This window comes from Sparus aurata, chromosome 15 (assembly GCF_900880675.1).
Source record: "Sparus aurata chromosome 15, fSpaAur1.1, whole genome shotgun sequence".
Taxonomy (NCBI): domain Eukaryota; kingdom Metazoa; phylum Chordata; class Actinopteri; order Spariformes; family Sparidae; genus Sparus; species Sparus aurata.
Window position 1 is genome coordinate 6,843,581 of NC_044201.1, and position 27,562 is coordinate 6,871,142.

At 41.4% G+C, this 27,562-nt stretch overlaps 1 protein-coding gene across 2 annotated transcripts; it reads right to left on the reverse strand.

The window, feature by feature from the left end:
• parga (poly (ADP-ribose) glycohydrolase a) lies at nucleotides 1–27,283 on the reverse strand. 2 transcript variants are annotated; one of them, XM_030441189.1, is made up of 19 exons: nucleotides 27,116–27,283; nucleotides 26,605–26,701; nucleotides 26,361–26,426; nucleotides 25,442–26,113; nucleotides 25,167–25,299; nucleotides 24,358–24,480; nucleotides 24,182–24,262; nucleotides 22,955–23,029; nucleotides 17,986–18,078; nucleotides 15,136–15,290; nucleotides 11,697–11,776; nucleotides 11,530–11,590; nucleotides 10,907–10,982; nucleotides 9,181–9,328; nucleotides 4,477–4,555; nucleotides 4,211–4,319; nucleotides 3,349–3,454; nucleotides 1,977–2,105; nucleotides 1–1,294 (listed from the first exon to the last, which is right to left on the reverse strand). In XM_030441189.1, exons 3-19 carry the CDS (start codon nucleotides 26,387–26,389, stop codon nucleotides 1,113–1,115), a joined length of 2,331 nt encoding a protein of 776 aa, XP_030297049.1. In that variant the 5' UTR covers nucleotides 26,390–26,426; nucleotides 26,605–26,701; nucleotides 27,116–27,283; the 3' UTR covers nucleotides 1–1,112. The 2 variants fall into 2 exon arrangements, with proteins under 2 accessions (XP_030297049.1, XP_030297048.1); XM_030441188.1 differs by lacking the exon at nucleotides 26,605–26,701.
• Between the last annotated feature and the right edge of the window lie 279 nt (nucleotides 27,284–27,562).

Genomic DNA, 27,562 nt, shown 5'->3' on the forward strand with positions numbered 1-27,562 from the left:
GCCGTTTTGACAGGATATACTTTAATTAAGAAATTATAATAAAAAGAGTACAACAGAAAAACCTAAAGTACAGTACTATGCAATACATTTACAGTCGTCAACCAATCCATGACCCCATTATTAAATAGAACCCACACTGTCAATCAGAAAATACGGAGAAAAATAAAAAACATAAACGCATCCCCAAATTAAATGTTGAGTAAAAACATTAACAAAAATAATACTTTGCGTGCAATTCTTTCTTTATCTGCTCCCCCTTTACTTGAATATACAGTAGCATTAATGTGCTTAACACTGAATATATTTGAAAATTATTAAATTACTCAGATAGAATCAATAATCTGAAATTAAAATCACCATAAATTCTTTGTATCTGTTCCATCTGAGATGACTCTCATACCTGTGACCATTTTATTGATAGTGTGGATAATAAAATAAGGACAATATGTGTTAAGCATCGACATCCTAGAGGATATAAAAGAGCAGCATATATTTGTAGAATATCTGATAAATAAATGTTACCCATGCATAGACTACAGTATGGCATCTCATCATCCCTCTGCATTCAGGAACCTCACCACAGCCTTGGGTATGGTAAATAGAGAAGACAACTCAGCCAAAAATAAGTAGCAAACACAATATAAGACACGATAAGGAGGGAGGATTATCATGTCCTGCATTATCAGGAACAAAAAGTGTCCACAACCATGCATATGATGAATATTTGGCCATATTTGTAATAAGTGTGTAAAAACTGAAGAATTCCACACCACATATAGACTAAAGAAAGGCCTAACAGCAACCAGGATTTACTATTGCTATAAGTCTCCACATTTCACCACATTTGGTGACATACTACAAGGCTTCTATAATACCACCAATGAGAAAGGCAAAACTGTGTTTTGGTAGTTTGTGTGTTGGGATCACAAACTTAAAGGGAGTGTGTGTGTGTGTGTGTTTGTGTGTGTGTGTGTGTGTGTGTGTGTGTGAGGGAGGGAGGAAAAAGTGATTGTAAGCACTAGTGCTGAGAGCGCACTGAGGTTTCTGAACCTGGAGTGTCTTTGACACGTAGTGATTGAGGGGAGGGTAGTTAAGTTGCAGCTCTCCCAGAGTTAATGAGAGTCCGATGTTACAGGGGACATCCCAGAATCCTTGGCAGACTTCAGGGCGTCGGTGGCCGTTTGGGAAGAGACTTTCTGATAGATGAAGCTGTAGAGACTTTCGTCTGGTCGAGTCGTGCGGCAATTCTTGCACACCGTACTGGAGTACTGGTTCAATAGGCTGTACAGCCTCCCTGGGAGGGTAAATGAGGGCGGTGAGGAGAGGGAGAGGAAGGTGTAGGGGTCAAGAGGAGGAAGAAATATGGATGGAGATGAAACAGTATTGGAGAGGAATAGATAAAAAGGACATACAGGTAGAGAGTCAAAGAACAGGAAAAACAGACAGAAACTGCTGAAAAAACTGTGAAAAATGAAAGCGTGCTCAGCCTCATTTATAAATCACACGCACGTACACGCGCACACAAGCCGTGAGCTTTTTCTCTGTAGCTCCACTTTAGGAAATGGATAGCTGGAGGGGAAATTCTCTGAAAGGCTTCAATAAATGTCAGCGCAGGAAAAATGAAAAGATGGGGGAGGGGAGAGGCTGGGGTCAGTTGCGGCAGTAATCCACTCTGCAGCTAAGGCTGAGCGGATGGGCTGAGGAACGGAGATGGCCCATAAGGTGGAATAACTTAACATAGTGAGGGACTGCATTCTGTTATTTATGCGCACTGTCCCTGTAATGACGCCAACACGGACGACCTCCATGTGCGCTACGAGCCTCGGGAGCCTCACAATCCCGCCAGTTGCCGGCCATTGCTGTTCCTGCTCATTATGTAATTTACTGTAAGAGCTCAACATAGACAAGATACAACTGAGGGACTACAGCGTGACAGACAGCCAAACAAAAAATACTTGAATTATTTTGAGTCTTACCGACGGTGACTTTTCTCCCGGTGAGGAAAGTGTGTATTTCATGAACATCTCTCATGAGCTGAGCGTCTCCGAATGTGAAGTAAGCCATGTCTCTGCCAGCCTCTGCTGCAGCCATCAACTGGATCAGCGCTGAAAAAGAGAGAGGAATGCTAAAAGGAAATTCAGGCAACAATGTTACGCCATATTAGCATCATTAGTATCCTTCATTGTCTGAAAGAAATCATAAATGTGTAATTGACCACTGAAAATAAGCCGCGGAAACTAAGTAATTGGTCAATAAGCTTGATAAGGTATGGCCTCGGGCAGAAAAGAACATAAGTGACAGGGGCAATTTGTATCGGAAGAGTAAATAATCCACCACTGGTAGCCTAGCCTCATCAACAGCACTCAATCTTTTGGCCCTTGCAAATAAGGTCTAAAGACTGTTAAATATTTAACAGCTTGGGTATTGATTCCAGATTAATAAACACAGAAAAGCCATCATTTGCAAAGGCTCTGTAATCGTTACAACAACATAACAGCTCAGTCTTATGTAACTACCACATCTCAAGTCAGCTCCGGCACTATAATGTAAAATACAGCTATTGCCTTCTAAAAATACCAGCTATGCTAATTCCAGGGCTAATGGGCGGGGGTCCCCGGAAGCTAATATCATCCTCGGGGACTTTGTCAGGTCCAGCGGATCTATTTGTAGCATGCTGCAGAGGAAATTAACAGCTTCACTTCTAAATGAAACTATGAACAAACACCCATGTTACTTAAGTCTAATCTGAATTTATAATGCAGGACATCTACGTGGAGATGTGGGTTTTCAGCACAGCCTCCAAAACCCCTTCACTTTACAGTAATATGATAAGTATGAAGAAACTTAAAGTTAATGGTCATGTGTCAGACACTGAGCAGAAACACAACAGATCTAAATTTGCAGCATGGTGAACTTGAGTGGACAGTAAAGGGCCCCTACTTATAAAGAGTGATGCAGTGTAAGCCCATAGAGACCTGCGTCAGCCTGGATTTATGATGTCCCTTCCCTGTAATCAATTGCCCTTTTAATGGAAAACATAAATGTGCGTCAGCTGATCAATAAAGGGAGGGAAGGAAAAGGTGAGCGACACCCTGGGAGAGCTACTAATTGACCAGAGGGGTTTAGGAGAGACCGGATAAAGAGTAGCTTCAATGGACATGCAATGCAGAAGAATCCTGTCCGAGTGTAAAATGTATGCAAGTAATATTAAGTATCTGCCAAACTTCATCAGTGGTGCCATTTCAGCTCTTGCGTACGAACAAACAGATTGTGTTTCATGCTTGTTGCCATACACTGTCTTTTCCTTCCTCTTAATTAGATTCCTGTATATGTTTCACCCAATGTTACCTTTGAGCCGTGTGTCCCCGCCAAAAGCTCCACAGCCCCAGTTGCCTGTGGCTACTGCAGAGAGGTGCTTGCTGTTGGTGTTGCTTCGGAAGAATCCACAGTAGGCCTGGGATACATGAAGAGAGGGAATGAGGGGAAGAGAAAAGACAGAAAAGGAAACCTTTTTCAATATTATTCTATGATCTCTGCACAATATATCACAATTAAAAATAAAATTAAAATTGAGTGTCATATTAAAATTTATACAAAAGTGCCGTTTCCAGTTTAGTAGGTTTCAGGTGGGCTGAACATTATGGTGCACAAGTAGCAAGGTTTAAGCCTCAGGTTGAACCATAAGACATTTTAAGAAATGCAAAAAAGTGCACACAGACGTTAATGTTTTGCCAAATTCTTCAACAGAAAAAGCTGTAGTGAATGACAGTTCCACTACAGGTGTTTTGTGGTCGGTAACCCCCAGCTGCATTAAATGGTGATACAGATCATCAAGCCTTTAATGAAAGCAACAAAATGTAAGATAGTGAATCGAGTCTCATTCTCAGACTGTATAAACATGTCACTTTGGGCATCAGTATTTTATAATCTGGGGATAAGACTCATTTATCAACTATCATTTATCAACTATCTTCAGGAAGTTGCAGTTTGGTGTTTTAACACCTTTACGGGCAGTAACTGACACTGTGTATAGGCACCATCATTAGCTTTTAGGAACAAACATCATATTGCATAAAATTATCCCTCATCTATATCCGTCACTTGCTGATGGCAACATATTTTGGAAAGCACCAAGACTGGAGACCGTGTTCCAGAGCTGTCTTTTGCTCATTCACAAAGATGTGTGCAGACTTGGATACCTCTCTCTCACCTTGTTGAGTTCTCTGACCATCTTCTCAGGGAGAAACTGCTCTAAGAAGTGCCTGAATTTAAGAGCGTCAATCGCCACAATCTCTGTACATCTTCTCTGCCAGTCATCCCTGGAAATGAAAGAAAAACAATGATAGAGGAATGTAGAAAGATTCTCACATCTTTCCGAAAACTTTTTATGACTGGATAAAACATTTCTGGTTTAAAAATATCAAAACTTGTTTTGTCCCCAAGTATTTAACAGCACTCTATGTGGGGAAATGTTACCTGGGCGTCTCATCCGTGTGGCTCTCCTTCCATTTGTAACTCTCAGCATAGCCACTGTACTTACTGTACTGTTCGGTGCCTAAAGAACAAGAAATAAAGTCAAGAAAAAAATGGCATCACTCAGTATTCAGCAGTCAGAGCACACAGGGCGCCTTAATCTGTTTCAGCGCCTTATTTCTTAAATCAAATTTAGTGCTTTCTGTGCTCCCCATGTGAGTACACAGCATCAGCTTGTATTGGATTGTCATAAATAAAGGCCATTGATTTAATAAGTAATCCGCTTTGGGGTTTGAAATGAAAAGCTTTCAGCCGTAATGGGAAGAAATGGTCAGAACAGAAGAAACCAACCTTGGCCACATTAAAGAAATTAAAATGCTTGCATGAAACAGGAAACATCACCATATCAGTAAATAGATGACAAAGTAACACACCTCTACCAAGACACGAGCCTTTCCATTATGTGTGCCGTTATGTTGCGCGGGGTGAGAAAGATTTCATCATTCGTCATTACGAACACAGCTGCGCTCAATTCTGAAAATGATGCCCATTAAAGCCTCCATACATTATGCATTAGGTACCAGGAAGTTACTTCAATGAACATGTGATTAACACAGCCTTTGAGGTTCCCCTGTATTTACTTGCAGCATGAGAGAGTTGTGTAAATTAGCTCACAACGACCACAGAATATTTGAGATATGGTAAAAAAGCAATGCCCAGTGTCTTTTTCTGAAAGTACCTCATGCAGTAATAAATCAACTGCTTTTACTCCTAATTCACTTGATTTCAAGCATGTGCCATCTACCAACACTGCAGCCGCAAAGACAAATTTGAAGTCCAAGCACGACTGATGTTTTTTTTGTGCCCAAGTATGACTCATGCTAATGGCCTGAACTGCAGCCAGGACATAACCCGACAATGACAGTACAACGGGGCAAATGAGAATTATGTTTCTATGCTGCGTAAAAACCTTGGCAAAGGGAGCACGAAGAACAGTCCTTTGCAGCCATATTGCGCCATCGCAAGTCCAGCCGGTCAAATGAAGTACTTTCTACAGCACTAGCGACTCCTAACGTCAAACAACAGGCTGCCCATATCACCGTCTCCATCAACAGAGCTGTCCTCCTCCACCTCCTCCTCCTTCACCTTGATCCTATTTATCCAGGAAACCGCCCATGACAGCCTCATTGAGTACAGGCTTCCATTACTAGATTACATCCTGGCCCTCTACCTTCCGATCCAAAAACGCCTATGGACAAAAACCGATGTGACGCATAAGTTCCAAATGTACAAGAAGATCCATGTAAGGAAATGTCTAAAGACAGAGAAATAAAGACAGAGGAGAACAATGAAGAGACAGTAGATTGAGAATCTAGACTTAAAGAGAAAAAACACTGCTTGCGTGCAAGGAATATTCTGCAAGGTTTTAATGAGTCTATGGCGTAACTGGCCCATTCCATTAGTGGAGCGATGACCTTAGTTGGGCTATAAATTCCTTTCTGTCCAAATGTAATAAAGTTAAGTGGAGAGGAGGAGGAGGGACAGAGGGAGGGAGGCAGAGTGATGGGAGACAGGGGAGGGGGGCGGTGACTAACCGCTGAAGGTGACTTGGAAGAGATGGGAGTTTCAAGGAAGACAACACGGCGCCAGACAAGACAGACAATGCTTGGTTTGCTCAGCAGGAAGGTACTGGACAAGACAGAGGTCGATTTCAACAAGTGGTGGAAATCAGAGGGTTATGATGCGATGCGATTTCTCATAATTGTTACAACTGTTGAAAATCGGGTTTTCAAATTTCTGAACATCTCCGCATCGAGGTGTTTATTTTTCAAGAGAGAATCCAGCTGCATCTAAGAATTTTTTTTTCCCCACCACTCCCAATTTTAATATCGTTTAAACACAGTTGTCAGGGTCTTCCTTTCCTCTGCTCTGCTGTTATAACCAGCCTGTAAGCAACAATCCATGTACTGTATAACAAATAGAGGGTGTCGAGGGCGCCCATCGGACAAATCTCTCTTCACATTTTGTCGGTCCACGTGTCTCTTGTTGGGCACGCTCTCAAAAAACTCCACCAACAGAATCAATCAACTGCAGACATTTGGGAACGCCATTTATATTTAAGTTTCTGTACACACAGCTAAGTTATAATACATGCCCTCATGTCAAACGGATGGATTTATCAAACCGCATAATGATGCAGCCTCTTGTATCATCAAAGGCGAATCTGAAGGCTCATTTTAATGCCCCAATAAATACTGGCACCAACCAGGACAAGTTGATGCTAAATGTTTGTTTTGCCAAGCTTACAAGATAAAGTGGCAATAAAACAAAAAAGATGTGGACATAAATCAGTCGACTTATTCATCAATCAAGGCCATTTCAAAAGAAAATGAGGGGCAATGACATTAAACTATGCAATATAATGACACCGTGTGCATGTATGTGAGTGAATTCAGTCAGGCGGAGTCTACTACATTAATGTTGTTATTACACATTTGCTGGCAGTAATTACACATAGACCAACAGTATCATATCCATCATTGATTTTAATCTGTGCTTGCCCTTACTTTGACCAGTGGTGGGCGAGGTACTGCTGCCCAGCAGGGAAAAAAGTAGGATGGCCAAAAGAGGAGGAGGGAGGCGAGCGAGAGGGCAGAACACTTTGACAGGTTGGCCGAAGCAGAGTGAGTTGGAGGGTGAAAAATAGAGCAATTCTGCTGGAGAGAAATGACGGATAACTGGGCTGTCCCGAGTGAATCAATGCAATGGATTTACCTTTGGACTGGAAGGAGGAACGGGGGGGAAAAAAAATGAATGGAGTCCAATAAACACGCAGGGCTCAATGAACGAGAGAAAATAACTCAGGAGAAGAAAACAACACAATATTACTTTGTGGTAAGTGTAATACTATAACGGTAAAAGACGCTGAGATGTGTGTGGTTTGTATAGGAGACACAGGAACGCCAACGATATAACAAGGAATAGTCCAACACACCACATGGTTATTGACGATTGCATTAGTATTTACTTCCTGCTTCTAATTATAGGTATATGCAGAATGAGTATGGGGTTTAAACCTTGTTCACATATTCCCCAACTGTCTGGTCTTATATGACCAAATCACATTGGTTTTCTGTTACTATTGATCGACAAAATACTAATTACCAGACAACAACAGCAATGAAATATATCATTGCAGCAACTGCACACTGTCTGTCTGCTCCATTCCCTGCAAACTGTGGCCTAATAAGCACCATGTCACAGTGTCTTAACTGGGTGGAATCCTATAAATAACCTGTCCTAATATCTAGTGTCTACGAGGACATCGGTGTGTGTGTGTGTGTGTGTGTGTGTGTGTGTGTGTGTGTGTAAATGTTCACGTGAGAGACTCCATAAAGATGCCATAAGAGTCATTACAACTACTATTGTTAATACTTTTTTTTCTGTCCGATAAGAGATTTAAGGGAAATTTACAGCCAAGAACAGAAACAAATTGTCAAGAATTGTAATTAATCATCCATCCATCTATTATCTTATGCTTATACAAGTTCCAAATGCAGTGGTATTGGTACACGCAAGGTAGTCCAGACGTCATTCAGCCCCAACCATATCCTCCAGCACCTCCTGGGGGATCCTGTTGCACTCTCAGGTAAAGTAGGATACGTAATCCCTCCAGCGTGCTCTGGATCTGCCCCCGAGTCACTGTCTAGTATCTGAGAGTGAGACTCTGCCATGGAAAATCATTTCTGCCACTGGTTCATAGTAATTTCATTCACGCACGGGTTCACTGCCAATGGCTCATTGACACAAGATGAGGGTTGAAACATGAATAAACAGCCTTAAATAAACGTATTAAACACTGGTGATGCTCTATCTCGATTTTAAACTCATTATTAAACGGGACCACAAGATTGTCTACAACTCATCTGTTTCATACACACACAGCCCTAGTGTGTGCTAGAGATCACGGTCTGATAGAGTCACACAAACTATATCATTTTTGAAAAGCAATGATATAGCTCTTTGGTCACCAAGAGACTCTCAATTTGAGATTCTGCATATGAAATCAAAAACAGAATTAGTGACCAGATACAACTTCAGAAGACCCCAGTCACTGAGAATTCTGCTTGATACACGAGGGCGGGATCATTTAAACTCCCAAGCGGAGGCTGAGGACTGCGGGAGCTGCATAATTGGAGCACACCCTTCCCCTTCGCTCCCCTTGGCCAATCTCTGTGACAACCAAACCTCAACAAACTTGAACTGTTCAATCATTTTTAATTCTTGATGTACCTTGGTGTGTGTATATATATATAAATATAAATATATATATATAAATATACATATATATCAATATAAATATAAATATATGTATATATATATCCTAAAGTTACTGTAATACATGTTTTGTGTTAGAAAATCTCAAGCCACAATTTTATCATTGTGGATAATACATTTCTATTTTAATCCATTTTTCAATTAACAGGTGAAGCAAAGACAGAGAAACTGCAAGGGAGAAATTAACAGCTTTAGTCAAATGAAAGACACCCAAACATTGAGCTCTGGATTGAAGCAGGTAAATCGTTCAAGAGGTTCATTGTTTAATGCCATAAAGAGCAGAGCCTAAATGTTGAAAATTATCTGTGTGTGTGTGTGTGTGTGTGTGTGTGTGTGTGTGTGCGTGTGCGTGTGTGCGCAACTACGTACCTGTGATGATGAGGCATTCGTTGTATTCCATAGCTTCAGTGAAGAGACGAGAGACAATGAGCTCAGGGTTGATCAAGAACCTGATCTCCTCCTGGACCAGTCCGTGTCCCGTTACTCCTCCACCTACGAACCTGTTTGCAAAGTCCACCTAATGGAATGAAAATAAAATAAACAGAGGAGTAAACCCAAATGGCACAGTGAGTTTATCTACTCTCAACTGCTTTCATCGTCACTCTCAAAACATCCTAGAATTGTTAAAATGGCTACAAAGTCATTAGCTAGATCCTACATTCACCATAGAAAACAATGGATGGATTCGGTGATGTTATTATATCGCCCGTTGCCCTGTCCATTCAGTGCAGTTGAGAAGAACTGTGAGATTTAGCTACTGTCGCTCCCGTGATTTGAACAAATGAATCTATTAGTGTCTCCTTATTATCTGCCACCCACTGTGGTCATTTAATACAGATGAATGTCTGAGGAGCACTGCACTGCTTCCTGCTTGTAAATAATCAAATCAGGAAACTGTAGCAAAACAATGTACTAGAAAGCAGCAGTGACACAAAACCTGCCTGAAAGTGTGAAGGCCTTCATTTCTAAATAAGGGATACGCCCATCAGCTTGGTTTCAGTCACCCCCAATATGTGTCATTCTCAAGTCTAACAATGGGGAAACAAAATATAGCACCAACCAGAGGCGGGACATGATCGCTGATGATCAGTTGGCCGCCTGGCTGTCAACTTCTTCCTTGCTGTAGTTTATCAGTGTCACTTCAGAGTATGCTATATCAATATATACACTGATATACTGGTATTGACGAGGTCGCCATAGAATTATAGCTGCTTGTGGCCATTTCTGGGACTTGTAGGACATTTTTGATGCTGGAGCTTCATGCCTCATAATCCCACTCCTTGTTTTTGTCGCATATAAAAGAGGACAGCCCATTCAATAACAATGCTGTTATTTAAACAGCCTGTCAGGGATGAAGGTTCTGCTCGCTGGCCCACAGCTACGTCAATCTGTGTGACAGTGAGTGTGTTTGTATGTGCATGTGTGCATGTTGTCTAAACAGTCGCTCAACTCCTCTGCCTCCTTCACTGGTTCACCCCTAACCTCGCCCCCCTCACCCTCCAATCTCACCTCCTGACAGAATGACAGCCCACTGTGCCCTGTCGAAGCTCAACCAGTGCCCAGCCCACTGAGGTAGCCATCAATCCTCTTGCAGGACTCCTGGCCCAATGGGCTTGATGGCTCACCCTCGTCATCCTTTCATCCATGCGCCTCTTTCTCCCTCATCCCCCACCCCAGGGTCCTCTCCTCCACCCTTTGCTTCTCTGAACTACTCAAGTGTGTACGTCAGCTGTCAAGCCAGCGTAAAAAATGCAACAGCCATCCTGGAACACCAGGCGGGTTGAGGAGATGGGGTGAATCAATGCAGACACTGAGTCAATAACCTTCACAGATATGCTGAAAAATATACACCCGATTTAGATTTTCTGCAGGTGGTCGACAAATACACAAGACAACAAGTAGGGTCTCTGACTTTGAAAGATAAAAAGGAAGTCATAGTTTTTTGGACCGACTGCAGCAACCAGAACAAAACATGTATGCTACATCAAATCTGACAACAAATGTATGTGCGTGATGCCACTGTTTCAAAAAGGAGTCATTTTTTAATGATTGAGGGGCGCTGGCATTAGATGCAAAACTGTAAAGGAATTCCTACCTGCAGCATCCCGTATCCATCGTCCTCAATGGTCCCCTCACATGTGATATGTAGGCGTGTCAGCTGAGTCTGGGAACTACACAAAAAAACAGCCAAACTTTAAGTAATTATTTCACCAATGGGTACTTACTATAATATACTAACTTCACTTTTAAAAGGGTTTAGGCTGCAACTATTGCATAAACTAAGGAAAATCTATGCCTTTGAAAGAAATAGCTCTTGTTTGAATGTGGGGAGGAAATAATTTACTGTGTAAACTGATCCAAATGTTTAAATGAAATGAATTAATACAAATCAGAAATCTCTCTGGTCATTATTTTAGAGCAACTGTATAAACATCTTCAGATATGTTCTGCACAATCCAAATTTTGCACGTTGTCACTATTTAGGACTTCCTATCCCTGCTGTGAAGAAGACTTCCCCCATGTTGATTTGGTGGAAAAATGTTTGGCCATGATGGAATTTTAACTGCCACCTCAACCTGAGGTTGAAAAGTAGACGGCCACTGAAATGCAGATTTTGGCGCTAATGACATTAGAGGGTAAAAGTTTCTGATATCGATATATCCGCCAATATACACACAAGTCATTAAACTCATAAAATTGTTGAATAGACAGTAATACCTTTCCCAGTTCGGAGGATTGTTCACCATTTGTCTTGTGAATGTAACAAGACCCTTGGGCCCTTGAAAAAAAACGAATCATAACATTTTTTCAATAACTGAAAAACATGAGGAGCATTACAGAGAAACAGCTGCAGCAACATCATGCGGGATATTTTTAATGCTTACTGATCTGTGAAACTCTCCTGAAGTAGCACAGCAGAGTTTTCAACTTCTCAATTTTTCTCGATGAAGAGCCTTCAAATAACCTGGAACAGAAAACACATCAGAATTGGAGTTCATAACACAGTCTCCGCTATATTGTGTTTTTTATTGTGTTTTTTAGCAGATGAGAGACATGTAATGTTTCACTCTCAGTCATTATCTATAGCTCGCTGCACAACCATGCGATGACATGTCATGAGTGAGGTCAAGCTTTTAAACTGGCACGATGTCTCTCCCATCCACCTCCATCCTTCATACAATGGCACCGCCCGAGGCTGTGTTTCAGTTCCTCAGAGTTACCATAAAAACTAGGGTGGATGGAGAGAGGAGGGAGAGAGAAAGAGAGAGAGAGAGAGCTTAAATCACCCCATACTGGTACTCTTCCTTCATTAAAAGCAACCTAAGCTGATGACTAATCAGACTTTCCCTCCTGCTGCTTTCTGCCCAGACCAGAAAAGAAATAAAAACAGAGGGAAATCAAATTAAAAGGCCTTCAGTGAGGAAAAGAATATATAAGGCAGTTCCTGCATGTAGTGTGCATTTCCCCCCACTGTTCTCATTCCTTACACAGTCCCTTACTCATGCTCTGTGAACCCCCCCACCCAATCCCCTTAGTCATTGTCAATTTGGCATAATGTACCCTGGAGGATATCCTGAATATGAGACTGTAGAAGTGGGTGAGGGTGAGATTTCTAGTATAGCCACACTATATCTTGCTGAAGACAGAGGGCCTACTAATTATGAAGAATTTAGCCACTTAATATATTGCACTGATATATATCATTTGTTTCTTATACACTGCAACCTTACCTACTACACTCTATAAATTGCTGCAGTAGAAGGTTTCCGACAATTTTACCATTCCAATTACACTGCTTCCCGGCAAACAAGGTTGGCCATCTCGTGGTCACTGGGTTTATAAACGATAACAGCGGCTTTATTTCTCAATGACGAGCTTTCATTGTTAACTAAACTGTTAAAACGGGTTTCCTATGTCATTTCCTCTCAAACAGAGAAAAACAAAAGCTAAAGAGATAAGTCTGCCTTCTCTCCGCCCCCTCGAATCTATCCATCACTTAACGGAGGACAAACCTTGACAGTTCTGCCAAAACAGCAATCAGCAGATTGCTAGCTGCTCTGCTTGTCCAAGACAGAGCGCTACTGTAGACGATAAGCAAAGTGACGGACACTCCCTCAATTACAGGGGGAAAGGGAGGGCCAGTAACGATCCAGGGCCCATTTTAGACTGCACTGGTTGTCTTGTCTCATCTTCTCAGAGACACCAAGGGTTTTTTTTTCTCCCCCTCTTGCTCTTTCCTGGATTTTGCTGCTGGCAGAAATGCTGATAGTGAAGGCAGGCCTGAGTGCCTGCGACCAAGTGCAGGCATGGGTCTCAAACAGCCAGCCCCAGCAACTGGAATCAATGCTTACATTATTAAGGAGGCCTCTTTACGTTGCCTGCCACTATCATTTGATGTGGACGCAGATATCATGCAACTGCAATGATGACTGATTGTGAGACTGTGGTTTAGATACAATGGCCATCCCCTGACATTCATAAAATAATACTGCTCGACCCCCTAGGGAGAGCAGATGGCTAATTAGACTCTGAATAGCAGCTAGGGCCCATGCAGATTGCAGGGAATATCAAAATTATATGGTACTAAACCTACCCTTTATGCTCCACAATGAGTGTGAGCGATATCACAATAAGGAATTACCAAACTAACATCTCGAGTAAGTCAGGCACAACACCAGAGGTTCATACACACATCCTTAATGAGGAGAACTACAGGGAAATTGAGTTGAGGTGATATCTGGACTATGTCCGGTGTGCACTCAGGTGCCTGCAATCTATAAATACAGCAATAGAGCTGGTTACAAAATCTCATAACTCTGTAACCCAGCCCACCTCACACATGCATCTCAACCTTCTAACGGCAATCATCTGTAACTATACGAAGATGTCAGTGTCCAAAACAATTTCACCAGATTCAGTTAGACATCTGCTTAAAGTCAGGATATCAAATGTCTTGAGCAAAAATTACCAGCCACAAACAGCAAGTAAGTTTTTCTCCAAAAAAGAATAAGCTGGACCTTGGGTTATGCACCAAACAACCTAAAATGCCAAAATGTCTACAGGAAACTTAAGTTTAAACATCATTTAATCAATTTAGGGTGGATTTTGGGAAGAATCATCTTTTTCTCCTCAAGTATTACAGGTAAATACAAAGGAAAGTAGTATAAATGTGGTCCTGTGCAGAGGAAGGTTTTATGTAGGAATATGGTTGTTGGTGTGAGTTAGGTTTATCTATCTTTGCCAACACGTAATGCAAGTATAAAGGGAAAAAAAGGTATCAGATTTATTGGTAGGTTTAAAGATTTGTCATATCAGAAATACAGACCTTAACACAGAAGAGCTTTGCTCGTTTTGACAAAAAGAAATTCAATGACAGATAAGTGAACCTATTTGATTCAATATTATTTAGATACTATATTTCTACTGCATAATACTGACAACATTTTCTTTTTTAAGAACCTATAAAGATCCTCTTTTGCCGTCTTCATGTTACTTCAATAGTACAGCAGAGGGTCCAACAGCCATCGTGTATAGACTGATTGCATTCATGCATCCCTTCCCCCCGTTCCAAATATGGTGACACCTCCAGATCACAAGGATGAGACAAATGGACAGATGTGCACTTTAAAACAGTCCATCAAGACAATTTGTTTCAATTAGCCACCCCAGGCTTTCTTAACAGGCCACTGGTTCTGAGTAGGTAGAAACAGACAACACCAATTTAACACTCCTACTCTGGACCTCCCTCCCACACAAAAACACATCACAGAAACAGGGAGCTCAAGCAGTTCCTCTGCCCACAGTCCTACCCTCAGGTCTGTAAGGTGACACAACTTAAATATTACCCTGCGTAAACTTACTTGCCCCTAATTAGTAATAGCTGAGTAAAAACATAGAAGCCATGTATTAGGAGTTTCCAAGGCAGTAGTGCCCCCTTATGGAAATCATGACACTACTGAAAACACTCTGAGAGAACACGACTCTGTTGTTATTATTATAATGCCAATAAAACCTTGGGATGTTCCAAAGTCATTTAGGACCAAAAAAAAGTATAATGTTGCCAATAAGTCCAATTGTACTCTCTGACAGCATAGTAGACTTCTTAAGACCATATGAGGCTGACTTAGGATCAATATCAGAGTCTAAGGTAAACTCAGTGTACTGCTCAAAGTAATGGTTTCAAAAGAGACTCTTTGAAAGACTCGAGGGGCAATTTTGCGAATAAAATACCAACAACTTCAGCTCACTTAATTACCCCAGTGAGCTACCAATCATTGTTTTGGTGTCTCTCTGGTATTCCTGCAAGGGAGGGTGCGCATTTACCTGTAGAAGTTGATCTCAGGATAATTGCAGTACTCCGACTTGCGGGAGTTGCGTCGGGGGAATGTGCAGAAGAAGGCGTTGGCCAGAAGACAGGCTATTTGCTCCTGAGACATAGTCAGGGAGTGGTTCATCCTTGACTTCAGTAGGGGAATTGGCTACACAAAGGAAGAGAGAAAGAAAAAAGTTAGTGAAATCGGAATCAAAACAGAGAACAGAGTAAAGGTAGAGATAGGCGAGAAACACACATGGTTACATGGGTGCAGTACTTTAGGTCTGATGGTGAGTGGAGGTAGATAATTAGCTTAGCAATCTAGCAAGCAGAAGAGACGAGGAGAGTTCCATTAGGTAAATGGGTGGTAGTAATTAAGGTCCTGGTTTTCTCGCTCTCCCCCAGGTTCGTTCAGTCAGACACACGGGGCCCATCTATCTTCACTGATTAGGGCTAAAGAGCCTCCCAAGGCTGCCCTGTTAGCAGATCAATGACAACTCTAATAACACACACGCATAAACATTAGCCTTGACACTTAATACTGCAAAAAAAAAAAAAGAGCGGAGAGTCAGAAAGCTTTATTATCCAACTGCTACAAATGATTGTGAGGTGAAATCTGGAGCAGAAATTCCCTGCTTTACTTAAACCTGAGCATCCGTGACATGCTGCTCCTGGTTTCTGTTTCCAGTAACCACTGGAGGGATTTTCCTATCCTGCCCAGAGTGGGAACTGAATTATCTTTATTAAATTAAAGTGAAATTGACAACTGAATTACAAAAATACCAAACTTAGAATTCTTACATCGCTATAATTGATGACAGAGGCTGAACATGAAGACAGATGGGGATGACATTTAAAAGATCTGTGACAGGGATCAGCCCCATTTACCGCGAATTAAAGCGAGGGCCTCTGAGATAACGGCGGTGATATATCAAACCCCGTTTCTCAAAAATGTATTGCTCAGGAGGAGGACTGGCTGGAGTGGAAATCCAAGGAAAAAGACCGAGGTATAAATTTCATAAGCATAACATATCAGATGGATGACTGGACATGAGACAGACCTCTCCCTCTCTCAGCCCTCTTTTCTAATGAACCACTTCTTGATATGGACCAAAAAGCGGCATTCATTACGTAGCAGTTGTAACTCGTGAGCTGAACTTGTATAACATCCACCATCTAACCCTTTGCCTCTCCTTCCTGCTGACTGCACACACTTACATCCGTCCTCCTATATACTATAACGCACAATCCGACATCACAGTTTTATAGGTAAAGGTGGTGAATGTCCTGTTATTAACTCATTCAGCCACAGCAGCTGGCTACAGATGCAGACGTCGTCGCTTTTTGTAATTTGAAACGATGGACCTGGAGCAATTTTAATGTTGATGTCGTGGAGCTATGACATAACATCCATGTGATCCACGTGATCCACTTGCCTAAAGCAACGGCACAGGAAATCTAAGTGGTGCCATCAGACTTAACAGCGCTCACTCCAAAACACTCCAATAATTTTTGCGCTTTAAATTATTATTAATGTTAATAAAGCTGCACCTTATTCTTCTGCAGCTTGTTCCATTTACTTTTAACTCCACAATACCTCAGCATTTACTTTTATTTACCTCAGTATTTCATTTTATAAGTATTTTATTGTATTTAGTAGGGGTGTCACGATTCTCCAAATCCTCGATTTGATTACATTTTCAATTCTAAGGTCACGGTTCGATTTGACTCTCGATTTTTACATGTATTTTTTTTTAAAGCACAGGTTGCCATGCCATTTTTAGACTTGACTTTTATGCAATAGAATATCTGACCTTTGTTCGCAATGTACCACACTACATTGTCAAATTTAAAACATTTAACAACAACATAATGCAACAATAGCTTATATCTTCAGTCAGTTGGAAACTTAAACAAAATAACCTGCTCACTTGTGTGGGCTTCATATATGGGCGAGTATGAAGGACTGGATTTTGAATTTCCCAGTCATCATTAATGTAATGTGTACTGTGTACAGTCATAAAGCTCTGTGTTGATCTGGAAGTCCGGCAATCTGTAGTTAATGCCACTAAACGTGCAGTGCTCAGACCTTCAATAACTTTCTCCTTTACATTGACGGAAGAGTAGTTTGTGTGACAGTTGTTGGTTTAACAGATAAATCTACGTTTTTGTGGTACCTACGGAGATGCACTGCCATGTGAGTCGTGCTGCCAGTGGAAGAATATGGTACACACACATAGCAGAGCTTGCAAACTGTGTTTTTTTTTGTCGACAACGTGAACATTGTCAACATAACTCACTGGGAATCCAAAATACTTTCACACCGGCGACTTCAGTGAAAGAGGAGGGGGTTCAAGTTCTGTCGATGGGTCTCCTGCATCTGCAGTTGCAATGCTATTGTTTGACTAGCTGTAGCTAAGTTGGAGGAGGTTGACTCACAGCATCTCATCGCGTATATGTTTTTTTCCGCTTGGCAAGTCAATCGGACACGACATAGGGGCGTGGCAGCATCGATGATACCATTTTTTAATTCGAAGTTCGAGATTGTGACTTAATTTCGGTCGATTTCGAAATCGAAATTGTGACACCCTTACTATATACTACATTATTGTTTTTTGTATAATGTATATAGTACTTGCCTTTGTATTTTGATTGTATTTGTACTTGAATGTACCCGTTGCTATGATGACATAATTTCCCCTGGGGGTTTAAAATCAGTTGCAATGATGGTCTTGGATATTCTGATTGACTTTTTAAACCAGAAAACCCAGTGTACTGCAACAGCTCACCTTTCAAACTCATCACACAACTCCGAAACATACATTGTGTACATATTCACAATAACAGTAAAGTGCACTTACCAGCGTGCAGAGGCGAGGTGCACTGAGTGCAAGGCTAACCATGGCAGGTAGTACGACCTCAAACAGGTGTTGTGCCTCACAAAGCTCAAGACACTGGAGAGAAGAGAGAGTGGGAAAAAAGAGACATTGAAGAAGAAGTATTGTTAAATGGGATCTCTCTGTGGAGCTGACTGCCTAGTTAGGCAGGCAGTTACTCAGAGCCAGCAGTCAGAGTGACTGATTAGATCTGAAGTGACATACTGGGTTGTAACACCACTGAATTTTCTCTTCAAAATGTTAGGTAAGTTAAATCAAACATTGAAGTCTCAATGTTTCAAATCCTACACTGGTGACAGACATGTTTGTTTATTTTATTTGCAAATTTAGCAGCCGCCATAGGGAAGGGTGAGACAACATGTATCAAATTGGTCACCGTCTGCAACCACACGACTAAATGTCATTGAAACCTACAGACTGGACGTTTAGTACATTCAAACTTTGGATTTCTTGTTAGTTTCTCACATTTGTACATTGGATTTACTTTTTCCGTAAAATTTCTGGAAAACAGGTTGGTTCAGTGGGACCCGTTTTCCCAACACGTAAAAGTATTAGCAAAGAAGAAGCATCCCCACATTAGCTCTATTTCTACAATCATGAAATGAATTGTATGAAACTAATGAAACCTGGGAGCTCAATGTGTATTTCCCTTTTTTAATAATTGCAGCAATTACTTTCAGGGTCTAGTATTGCTTGTTAAGACAGTGGCAGAATGGCGTCGAAACATATGAGGAGCAGCCAACAACTTGATGAACAGTTCAAATGATATAATAACATTTTCACAGTATGTCTGAGGTCATAACCCAATACCAGTAACCAATATCTTCAGTACCAGTCTCAGTTCTCTCATATCTTAAAAGGAAACTCAGTGTCAGTGAAGGAAATGTTTAGGTTCAGGTTTATTGTTGTTTTAAGGTGAACTCTCACTCCTCAGATATCTATAAATCCAACACTTCAGCAGTGAAAGAAGAAATAGAAATGCTGCAGAGCTACTCGCTACACAGTTTCAGAAGAAACTACCATCAATCTGTGAGCAAGCCTGCCACGGCCGAGGCATCCATACTTCAGCCTGCAGCTTACCTCAGCATCCATCTGTAATTCCCTCTAAAATAAACACCCAGTTATTCCATCATAGGCCTAGATTTACAACGCAATCACTTATGAGCGTATTGGCTTCGAATGTCACTGTCATCAATCACTTGCCTTATTCTATCAAGGTGAGCAAGGGAGCTCACGCTGATTAAATGGACCTTCCGGAGCAAATGCAAATGACCAATTGTGGGGAGAGTGGCAGGGTGGCTTGATTTTCAACAGGAAGTCTTTGGTCTTGATTTGGCCTGGGGGCATTTATATGGCCGCAGAGCAGGTCTGACTAAATGCTGTCAGAAGTAATGAGCTGGCAGGCATCATAAAGCGCTCCTGTGGGACTAATAGATGGTAGTTGGTGATGCGGCAGGACGAGAGTGGAAAGATGATATCCGGCCCCTCCACAGCTACAGCAGCCAGCCACAAGGGTTACACACAGGTTAGGCTGCACACACACACAAACTATACCTTTCACATCAATACACCCGACAATCTGAGCTCCAGCAGGACAGTCCAGATGTACTGCTGCATAGGCTAATGATGGATTACACTCTGATCTACCATCCATCCTGGTCTTCACAAGTTATCTTCATTTCCCTGGCAGCTCAAGTCTTTATTTCACATTTTTATTTAGAGGTCCTCTTAGGAAGTTTTTCGATGCATTTTGTGTCAAACTCTGGCATTTCAGTCATTTTCAGAATAACTGTGTGAGAGAGACAGGAACAAAACAAACTACGAAGACCACACGTGAGAGGGAGAATATGTCTTGTTGCCACTAAGGGGATGTATTAAGCACTGCTTAATACTCAATCACAGACTGGAGGTACTTGTACTTGAGTGTTACTATGTCATGCAACTTTATACTTCTACTCCACTACATTTCAAAAGCAAAGTATTGTACTTTTTATTCAACTACACTACTTTATAACAGGATTAGGTGATGATTCCAATTTTACCGTCAATTACCGCTTCAGCTTCCCATTATAAAATGATTATTATGCAACAATACATTCTGCAATGACACCCTTTCCTTTACATCAGTGCACTTTAGCCCTTCATTTAATGGCCAGTCTCACGCTCAGCCAGGCCGTGGCATGTTTAGTTCAGATCACTGTGGTCAAGTGAGCGGTCATTTGTGAAAATCTGGTAAAGCCAGCTGCCACTGGAGCATCTATCGCTGCTGTTCTATATATCAGTGCTTGAAGCAGCCACAAAGGACCCAAGTGTTGTATTTTAGTAATACTTGCTCTCATTTTAAATACCAAATAAAACAACATTATAATACACATTGTATATTAAAACTTGTTTCTATTATATCATTATGCTTATTATAAGACTTTTTCCCCTTTGTTTTTTTACTTGAATTGTATTTAGAGTTTAAGAAAATCGACCGTCAACCTTAACTAAAACAGTAAAATGCAGCATACACATTAATGCATCATACGCATTAATCCAAAAACCCAATTGCTAGAATGTTATAGCAAACATAGGTACATTTTACTGCACGATGAATACCTTAATACATTCAGCTGTTAAATTCAAAATACCTTTTCTCAAGTAAGTTTTTGAATCCAAGACTTGTAGTGGAGTATTTTCATTGTGTTGCATTTGTACTTTTCCACTTAATTCCTCCTACCATTGGTTGTTTCTATGCTGCTGAGTGTTCATGTTGAGTGTACTGGTTTCCTGCTCAGCCCTTAGACATTCATCCGAAAAGTGACACAGTGACAGTTTCATTTGGCAGGGGAGAAACTCTAAGACAATTTACAGACAAGCCCTAATTTGGATAACTGTTTTTCCCCCCCATGGCTATTACACGCTAAGCAGAGTGTCAATCACTGGCCCAGGGGCAATGTGCCTCTTGACAATTACCCCAGTGCTGCACGAATGTTGCTACAGATTTAATTAGGTGGTATTGGCCGAGGGGTACAACAGTCAGGATTCAAACTACAGCATAAAGAGGAGCAACATTTAAAAAAAATAAAATAAAAAGAGATATGAGCAGAGAAGCAGTAAAAATAATTCTGTTGATTTCTGATCAATTGGTTTGTCAAAAAAGAGTGGCTGAACAATTCTATGTGATTCTTCACCGCGTAAGTCCTTGTGTGAAAGATAAATCTCTAAAGATGGTGCATGTCTGCTGTGGAATGGCAGCTGTTAATCATTCCTGCTCCATGTGTTGCCACATGATGCTCTGAATGCTTCCTCATCCTGCATCCATCAACTGATAGAAATGTAACTGACAGCAAGCAGACACAACCAGTGTTGTATGTATTACTTTCACTCATTATTGCATTTATTGTAATTTTGAGTTCCATTCACTTTTAATGTTCAAACCTCGAATCGCCCTTCTCCTGCCAGCAGCCCTCTCCTTTGCAGAATGCTTTACCAATACAGAAATTTTAAAATGGGCTGAAATACTGCGTTGAGGACAGTGAATGGAGCTGCTGACGCAACGGACTCCTGGAAGGGCGAGTTTCTGGCTGGCTTTACTCAGCATCCTTACAGATTTAATGGGACCTTTTAATTAAATTGGATTAAGCTATAAAAAGACTTGGGCGGCTATTGATCTACCGAGCTCTCTGCTTTACTTTGAGAAATTATTTTGGAGCGAGATGGGGGGGGAAAAAAACACTTTGGAATGCTGAATTTAGCTGAGTAATCAGTGATGACGGTGGACGAACATTGGGTTCTAATATCAATCTGACTGGACTATAACAGGCATCAAATGTTCCCACTTAATTGTAAAAGCTCAATTGGAATACTGATCTTGTTCCTAATGGCTCCAACTAAGACATGAACTCCCCCATAGAGACTCTGACAATAGACTACATTCTTTACTAAATGGCGGTAACCAAATTAGGCTTTTAGATGAAATGGTTTGCTATCAAACTTCTTCTATGTTTTTGGCCACTTTTGGTGGTAATATGGCCTATATGTAGCCTCACTTAGACGTCAATAGACTGCCAGTAGACAGGCAGCGCTACTTATACAGTATCTAAAACATTTAAGGAAGGAATTCTGCAAAAGATGTATATCTATTTGAAAATCCTTAATTTATAGGACAGTTGTTAATAAGTAATCTCATAGCAATGAAAGACAGGTAAATATTGATTCATTCCACATGGGAAGAAGTTTCTCCAACAACAGGTATGTAATCACAGTCCGTAACTGTCTGAACAGAGGATGAGAAGAGAAGGAGGAAGGAGACAGAAAAAAAGAGAAAGACATTCCCCCGGTTCACCTGCAACAGCTGCTGTCGCCATGCTTTGTGCTCATCTGTCCTAACTGTATGATGCCTATTTGCTCCCGAGAGAGTCCCAGGTACGGGGAGGGGACGAGTCACACTGATGGGCTCGCAGCCAAACAGAGAAAAGCAGGCTCCCTCTGCGATAACAACTCTAGTTTAGTATCAGCTTCATTCTTCATTAAGGTACATTTTAAAAGACATAATAAATCATGTTGAGTTAAACAAACACTGGCAGCATCCATGAGGCAAAGTTTACAGGTGCTGATACACACGACTGGCTGCATTTCACTAATGAGGTACTTATATTTCCATTCTCTATAATTACAAATAGGAAAGCCTGTTATCCTGCCAATTAAAAAATCTGAGAAAATTAAAGGATGTTTCATTTAAGTGTTTAAGCGTTTCTTGAAATGAGGTTCCCCACCAAAGACACTGAATTCAAATATCATATGCTTCATGTTCAAAGAAGCATACCTGAGACATGTTTTGTTTACATGGTATGGTTAGAACACTTGAAGCAGACTGTTTTAATCTTCCTGCATTATTTCAATATCAGCCCATGCTAAACAGGTAACACTTGTGTTTTGGATAGCTTACCTCTGTGCAAAGAAGGTTCAGGGCAGTGAAGTCCCATTTCTTTGCATGGGCTGTGTTGTATCTCAATATTGCATCCTGGAAAGGAGAATTTGGAGTCATTTATTCATAGAAGACTAGTTTAAACATATAAAAAATGGATGCATAGAAATATTGAGGAACACACATTTAAAGTCTACTTTTCAATACATGATGTCAAAAGCAATATTCGTTGCAAATTCTGCCACCATGTGGTCGTTTCTGGAGTAAGTTTTGTATTTTGACAGTGCAATTTGAGGAATGTACGAGCATAACTTCTCCAGTATCAAAGGCATGCTGGTGAAATGAGCCAGCATTCAGATTCTATTACAGTACCCTCATTTGAAAGGTAAATTTGAGAAGACATTTGTACTTGCTGTTTTCTCCTTCAATCAATAGCAGGGTGCCCTGCCACCAAAAAATACTTTGTTCTCCAAAATGTTTACAGGGTGGATGTCTCTGAAACAAGAGTCTCCCACTATTGTGTAGATACCGGTGTTGTCAAAAATACTGAAACATTGATACATACCAATTCTGAATATTTGAAACCATTTGGATATTAATTTTCCACAGTATTGATACTTGCACAAGCTGTGCTTTTAAATTCGACTGCAGGTTGACACACGCAGTGCTGCAGTGCCCACATAAACCCACATCCTCCCACTCTTCTGACTATAGTCAAGTAAATCAACTTACATGCAGTTGTGCTTAACACACAGTACACAAGGCTTGTTCTATTTCGCTTTTAATAAAAAAAATCAAAAATTTTATGCAAACAATCAAGAAATTGTATTGATATCGCAACAACAAACAAAGCATTTTGCCAAAATGATGACGTATGACTGCTCAGACATACATCTGCAAATGACAATTTCTCTGTGGTCACTTATCTATTAAGATAAGGGTAGGTTCAGCTAAGTGATCATGGAGAGTAGGAAGAGCCAGAACAGAGGTTTGAACTGCTGAGGCTGAGTAACAGTCTTTTTTCCAGTCCTTAAGAGATGATTAAATGCACAATATTCCAGCTTTCTTTCCAAACATTAAAAGGAGCGAGAAGACTATTAGCCCCTTTTCAAAAGGATCTGACGTAGCTATGCAGACACAAAAACTATTAAATTACAGATGCAATTCATTTCACATGAACAAAGCTGTTGAAGACTTATCTGTCTTCACAATGACTCATTATGTTCAGCCTGGTATCATTTGACTGACCCTAACATCCAGAGAACTCTTGAACCCTCCCTGCAAGGCAGTGTGGATCAGCTCCCACCGACTTTGGACGCCACCGCCATCCTACAGGACACACAAAAAGACAGATTGCATTTACTACGTAGTTTTCACAGCAACTAAAAAACAAGCGCAAGCAAAGCTATGATGCACTTCTCTACCTCAGTCTCCATAGGAAACAGATTCTTCTCAGAGCAGGGCATCTTCACGGACACATCATCCCACGCATCTTTAAACTTGGTGGGGTACGGGACAGGAACTTCTCCCTCTCTGAGGAGATCTGTCTGTAGCAGGGAAATAAAGTGGCAGGGAAAATGCAATGTATTTACAGGTTACTGTTGTGTGTACAGGGACAAGGACTGAGATAGCTCCTTTCTCTTTGTTCATCAAAAAGATGCAACAATTTGCTTATAGAGACGCCTGAAACTGAGGACATGATATGGTAGATGTTGTGAATTTAAGAAATCAGCCACTTGGAGATAATGGGCAATGGACAAGGTTTGACACTTGTTTTTACAAAAAGTCACGTGTCACTGGCTGACTAAACGACAACTGAAGCTGTCCTGATTTTAATGTAGAGATGCGATTATCTTACAACAGTAATTAAAAATCCTGTATTCTTGCGATTTACGGGGTGATGGGCAGAATCTAGCTCAGTGGCAGCACTGACAGTGTTCCTGGGGGACTAAAAGTGGAGGACGCAGTCTGATAGGAGCTTTACTGACAAGAGGCCCTGAGGGGATCATGGAGGATGGCTCCACTCTGCCCAGAACTGTCTCCCTTTCCCTCATTCCCACTGTCCATATCTGAACAGCCTTATTTACATTTTCTCTCCCACTTTTTCTCTCTTAAAAGACCAAGTGTAGAGCCACAAAACAAGGCCGGGCTATGTCCACATGCACATTATTTCTATGGCGGCAGTATTCTTCACAACAAAGGAAACGAACAGAACAGGTGGCTGTTGACTCACCCTGACTGTGACAGTGTGGTTAGGCACTACTTTCAGGTGAGACAAAGGGGGGGCACATTGGGGCATTCTGTTCAGCTCATCTATGGGTGTCCCCAGCCATCCTCTGTCCATGTTATGCAATGCGAATGAGACGCTGCACAGAACAAAATCAAAACAGGTCAATATGCCACAATAACTACTGAAGGACACTGTGACAGTAGAGGAGCAAGGACACGAAGCAGGAAGGGTCATAAAACAGTAGAACTCGTATGGAGAGGTGAAATGTTCACAAGTACCTTTCAAGAAGTGCATCTGACTGTCTTCCGGTTAAGTCCTGGCTCATATCAGATGAGCCACTGCACTCTGCTATCTCAGCATCCTCGGTTCCCGTGGTTCCCGGATGAACTCTGTCTTTGGTAAAACATCCAGAATCAGAGTCTTTGACAAACTGCTGAGATTCCATTACCTGAGCCTTTGCAAAGCCAGAGTCCTCTGCACAACCACTACCATCATGACCCTCATCTGCAAGGTTGTTGACGAGCAAGGTTTTAGAGACGGGGCTGTCCGGACTCAGCATCTCTACGTCACTGGCCGCACTCACAACCTTCCTGGGACTATTGCTGAGAGGGAGGATGAATTTTGGATTGGGAGAGTGTGCAGCGACGCAGGTTGTTTTAACAGGGTGAGGGCCGGGTGAACTGGACCTCTTGGATTTCTGCCCATTAGAACAGTGTGTTTGAGCCGTATCACTTTGGCTCCCTTGGAGCGCAGATTCATCCAGCCCACCCGCGGACCCACAGTCCATCGACTTCTGAGACGCTGCTTCATCTTGTGTGTTATCCATAAGCGCACAGTCTTTTGAAGTGTCATGCTTCTCGGCTCCAAATAAGACTTCATCTTTTCCATCGGTTGAGTTTGCTTTTGGAACATCATACTCGACATCCTGTGTCTTGACTTCGGAAGTCAAACTGAAGCCGGACAGAGAAGGAACAAAGTGAGGGAAGACCTTGTTAGCAGGCTGACTTTACAAAGTGTATGAGCAAACTGTTGCAACCTCCCCATTTACTGAGTGCACTTTGCACCTTTGTACCTTTGTTAACAGTATAACTATGTACAGATTCCGTAAATAAGAATCAGCAAGCAAATAATGCAAGGCATAAGCATGTGACCTGCTCTGAACAAAAAGCTTGAGTGCACGAAACTTGACTGCTTTACCTTCCTTGAGAATCCATCACCTCGTCCATCTTTCACAGGTCAGACCAGGTGAATCAAATTGATTTGCTTGAGAAAGAAAAACATTTGCAAGTCAGAAACTCGTACATAGATACATACTGCCTGTTGTCACATGTCACTGGACTTCACATAGAGCCAGATAGAAAGTACTGTTTGCGTCTGTTTGTGGACGGAAGCTATTCTCAAACATGTGGTGGGGACAGCCCGTAAAAAAAACACAACTTACTGGGGTGCTTTTGGACTTTGGTCCACTTTCTTAAGACAAGATGCTGGGCAGCTCGCCGGGATGAGTTCTGGTCTTCGCTTTCGATTCTACCTCCTACCTATGGCAACTTTGTTAGTTACGGTTTCTGATAGGTGGTACAAACAAGCATACCCTCGGCTGTCAGCACATCTTGAGGGAAAGCTGCTCTTGGCTGGTTCCACAAAGCTATAATGAGCTAGCTAACTATCCCCAAACCATTATACGTCTGACAAGAAGAAATACATAAGCTACTCGCCTATTCGTAGCACGATCATTTATTTCCGAGGGGCTGAGTTAATAGCTTACTGTCTTGACGTGGACACAGAGTGCAGGATGAAAAAACAAGTCATCTTTAGCTAACTTAGCTTGGACTGGCTACATCTAATCGTTAGCTTTTATTCGCTAGCTGCCGTTCTTCTAGATAGCACCTACGTAATTCAACCAAATCGGGCTAGCAGTGCCGTCTCAATTAAAACGAAGAGATATTACTTACAAGCATTTCCCCCTTCGTGCAAGACTTCTGAGTTAGATGCATTACATAATTATTTATTTATTTCATATAAAACATTTTTTCCCCTGATCACATATCACTCCAAACGTCCGGTTATTGGTTTACTTTCACTTCATTGTTGAAGGCAGCTGCTGCACCTTGACGGCAGGAAGAAACGGACGAATCAAAACATTTTTCCCGGAAAAAGAGGCGGGATCATGAGATGGTATCCTAGCAATGGGTCGAAAAGGAGTTTACTGTCGTGCAACCGTTAAAGAGGCATAACCAAGGGGTGCATGACCATGACTGGACTAAACAGTGGAGAAAACAATCAAAGAGGAATAGTTATATACAAAAGATGACAATATATTCAGCATCTTTAATATATTCATAAATATATCGGTAGTTCCAAAACTTTAAAAGGACACTTTAAGTTCTGTTAGGCTTAGT

Coding starts and splice junctions, on each gene's coding strand:
- parga (XM_030441188.1), bottom strand. CDS start 26,389: ATGGACGAGGTGATGGATTCTCAAGGAAG. Junction 9,329..10,906: donor ATGGATACGGGATGCTGCAG/GTAGGAATTCCT, acceptor TCATTCCATTAG/GTGGACTTTGCAAACAGGTT. Junction 4,320..4,476: donor CACACGGATGAGACGCCCAG/GTAACATTTCCC, acceptor TTTCATTTCCAG/GGATGACTGGCAGAGAAGAT.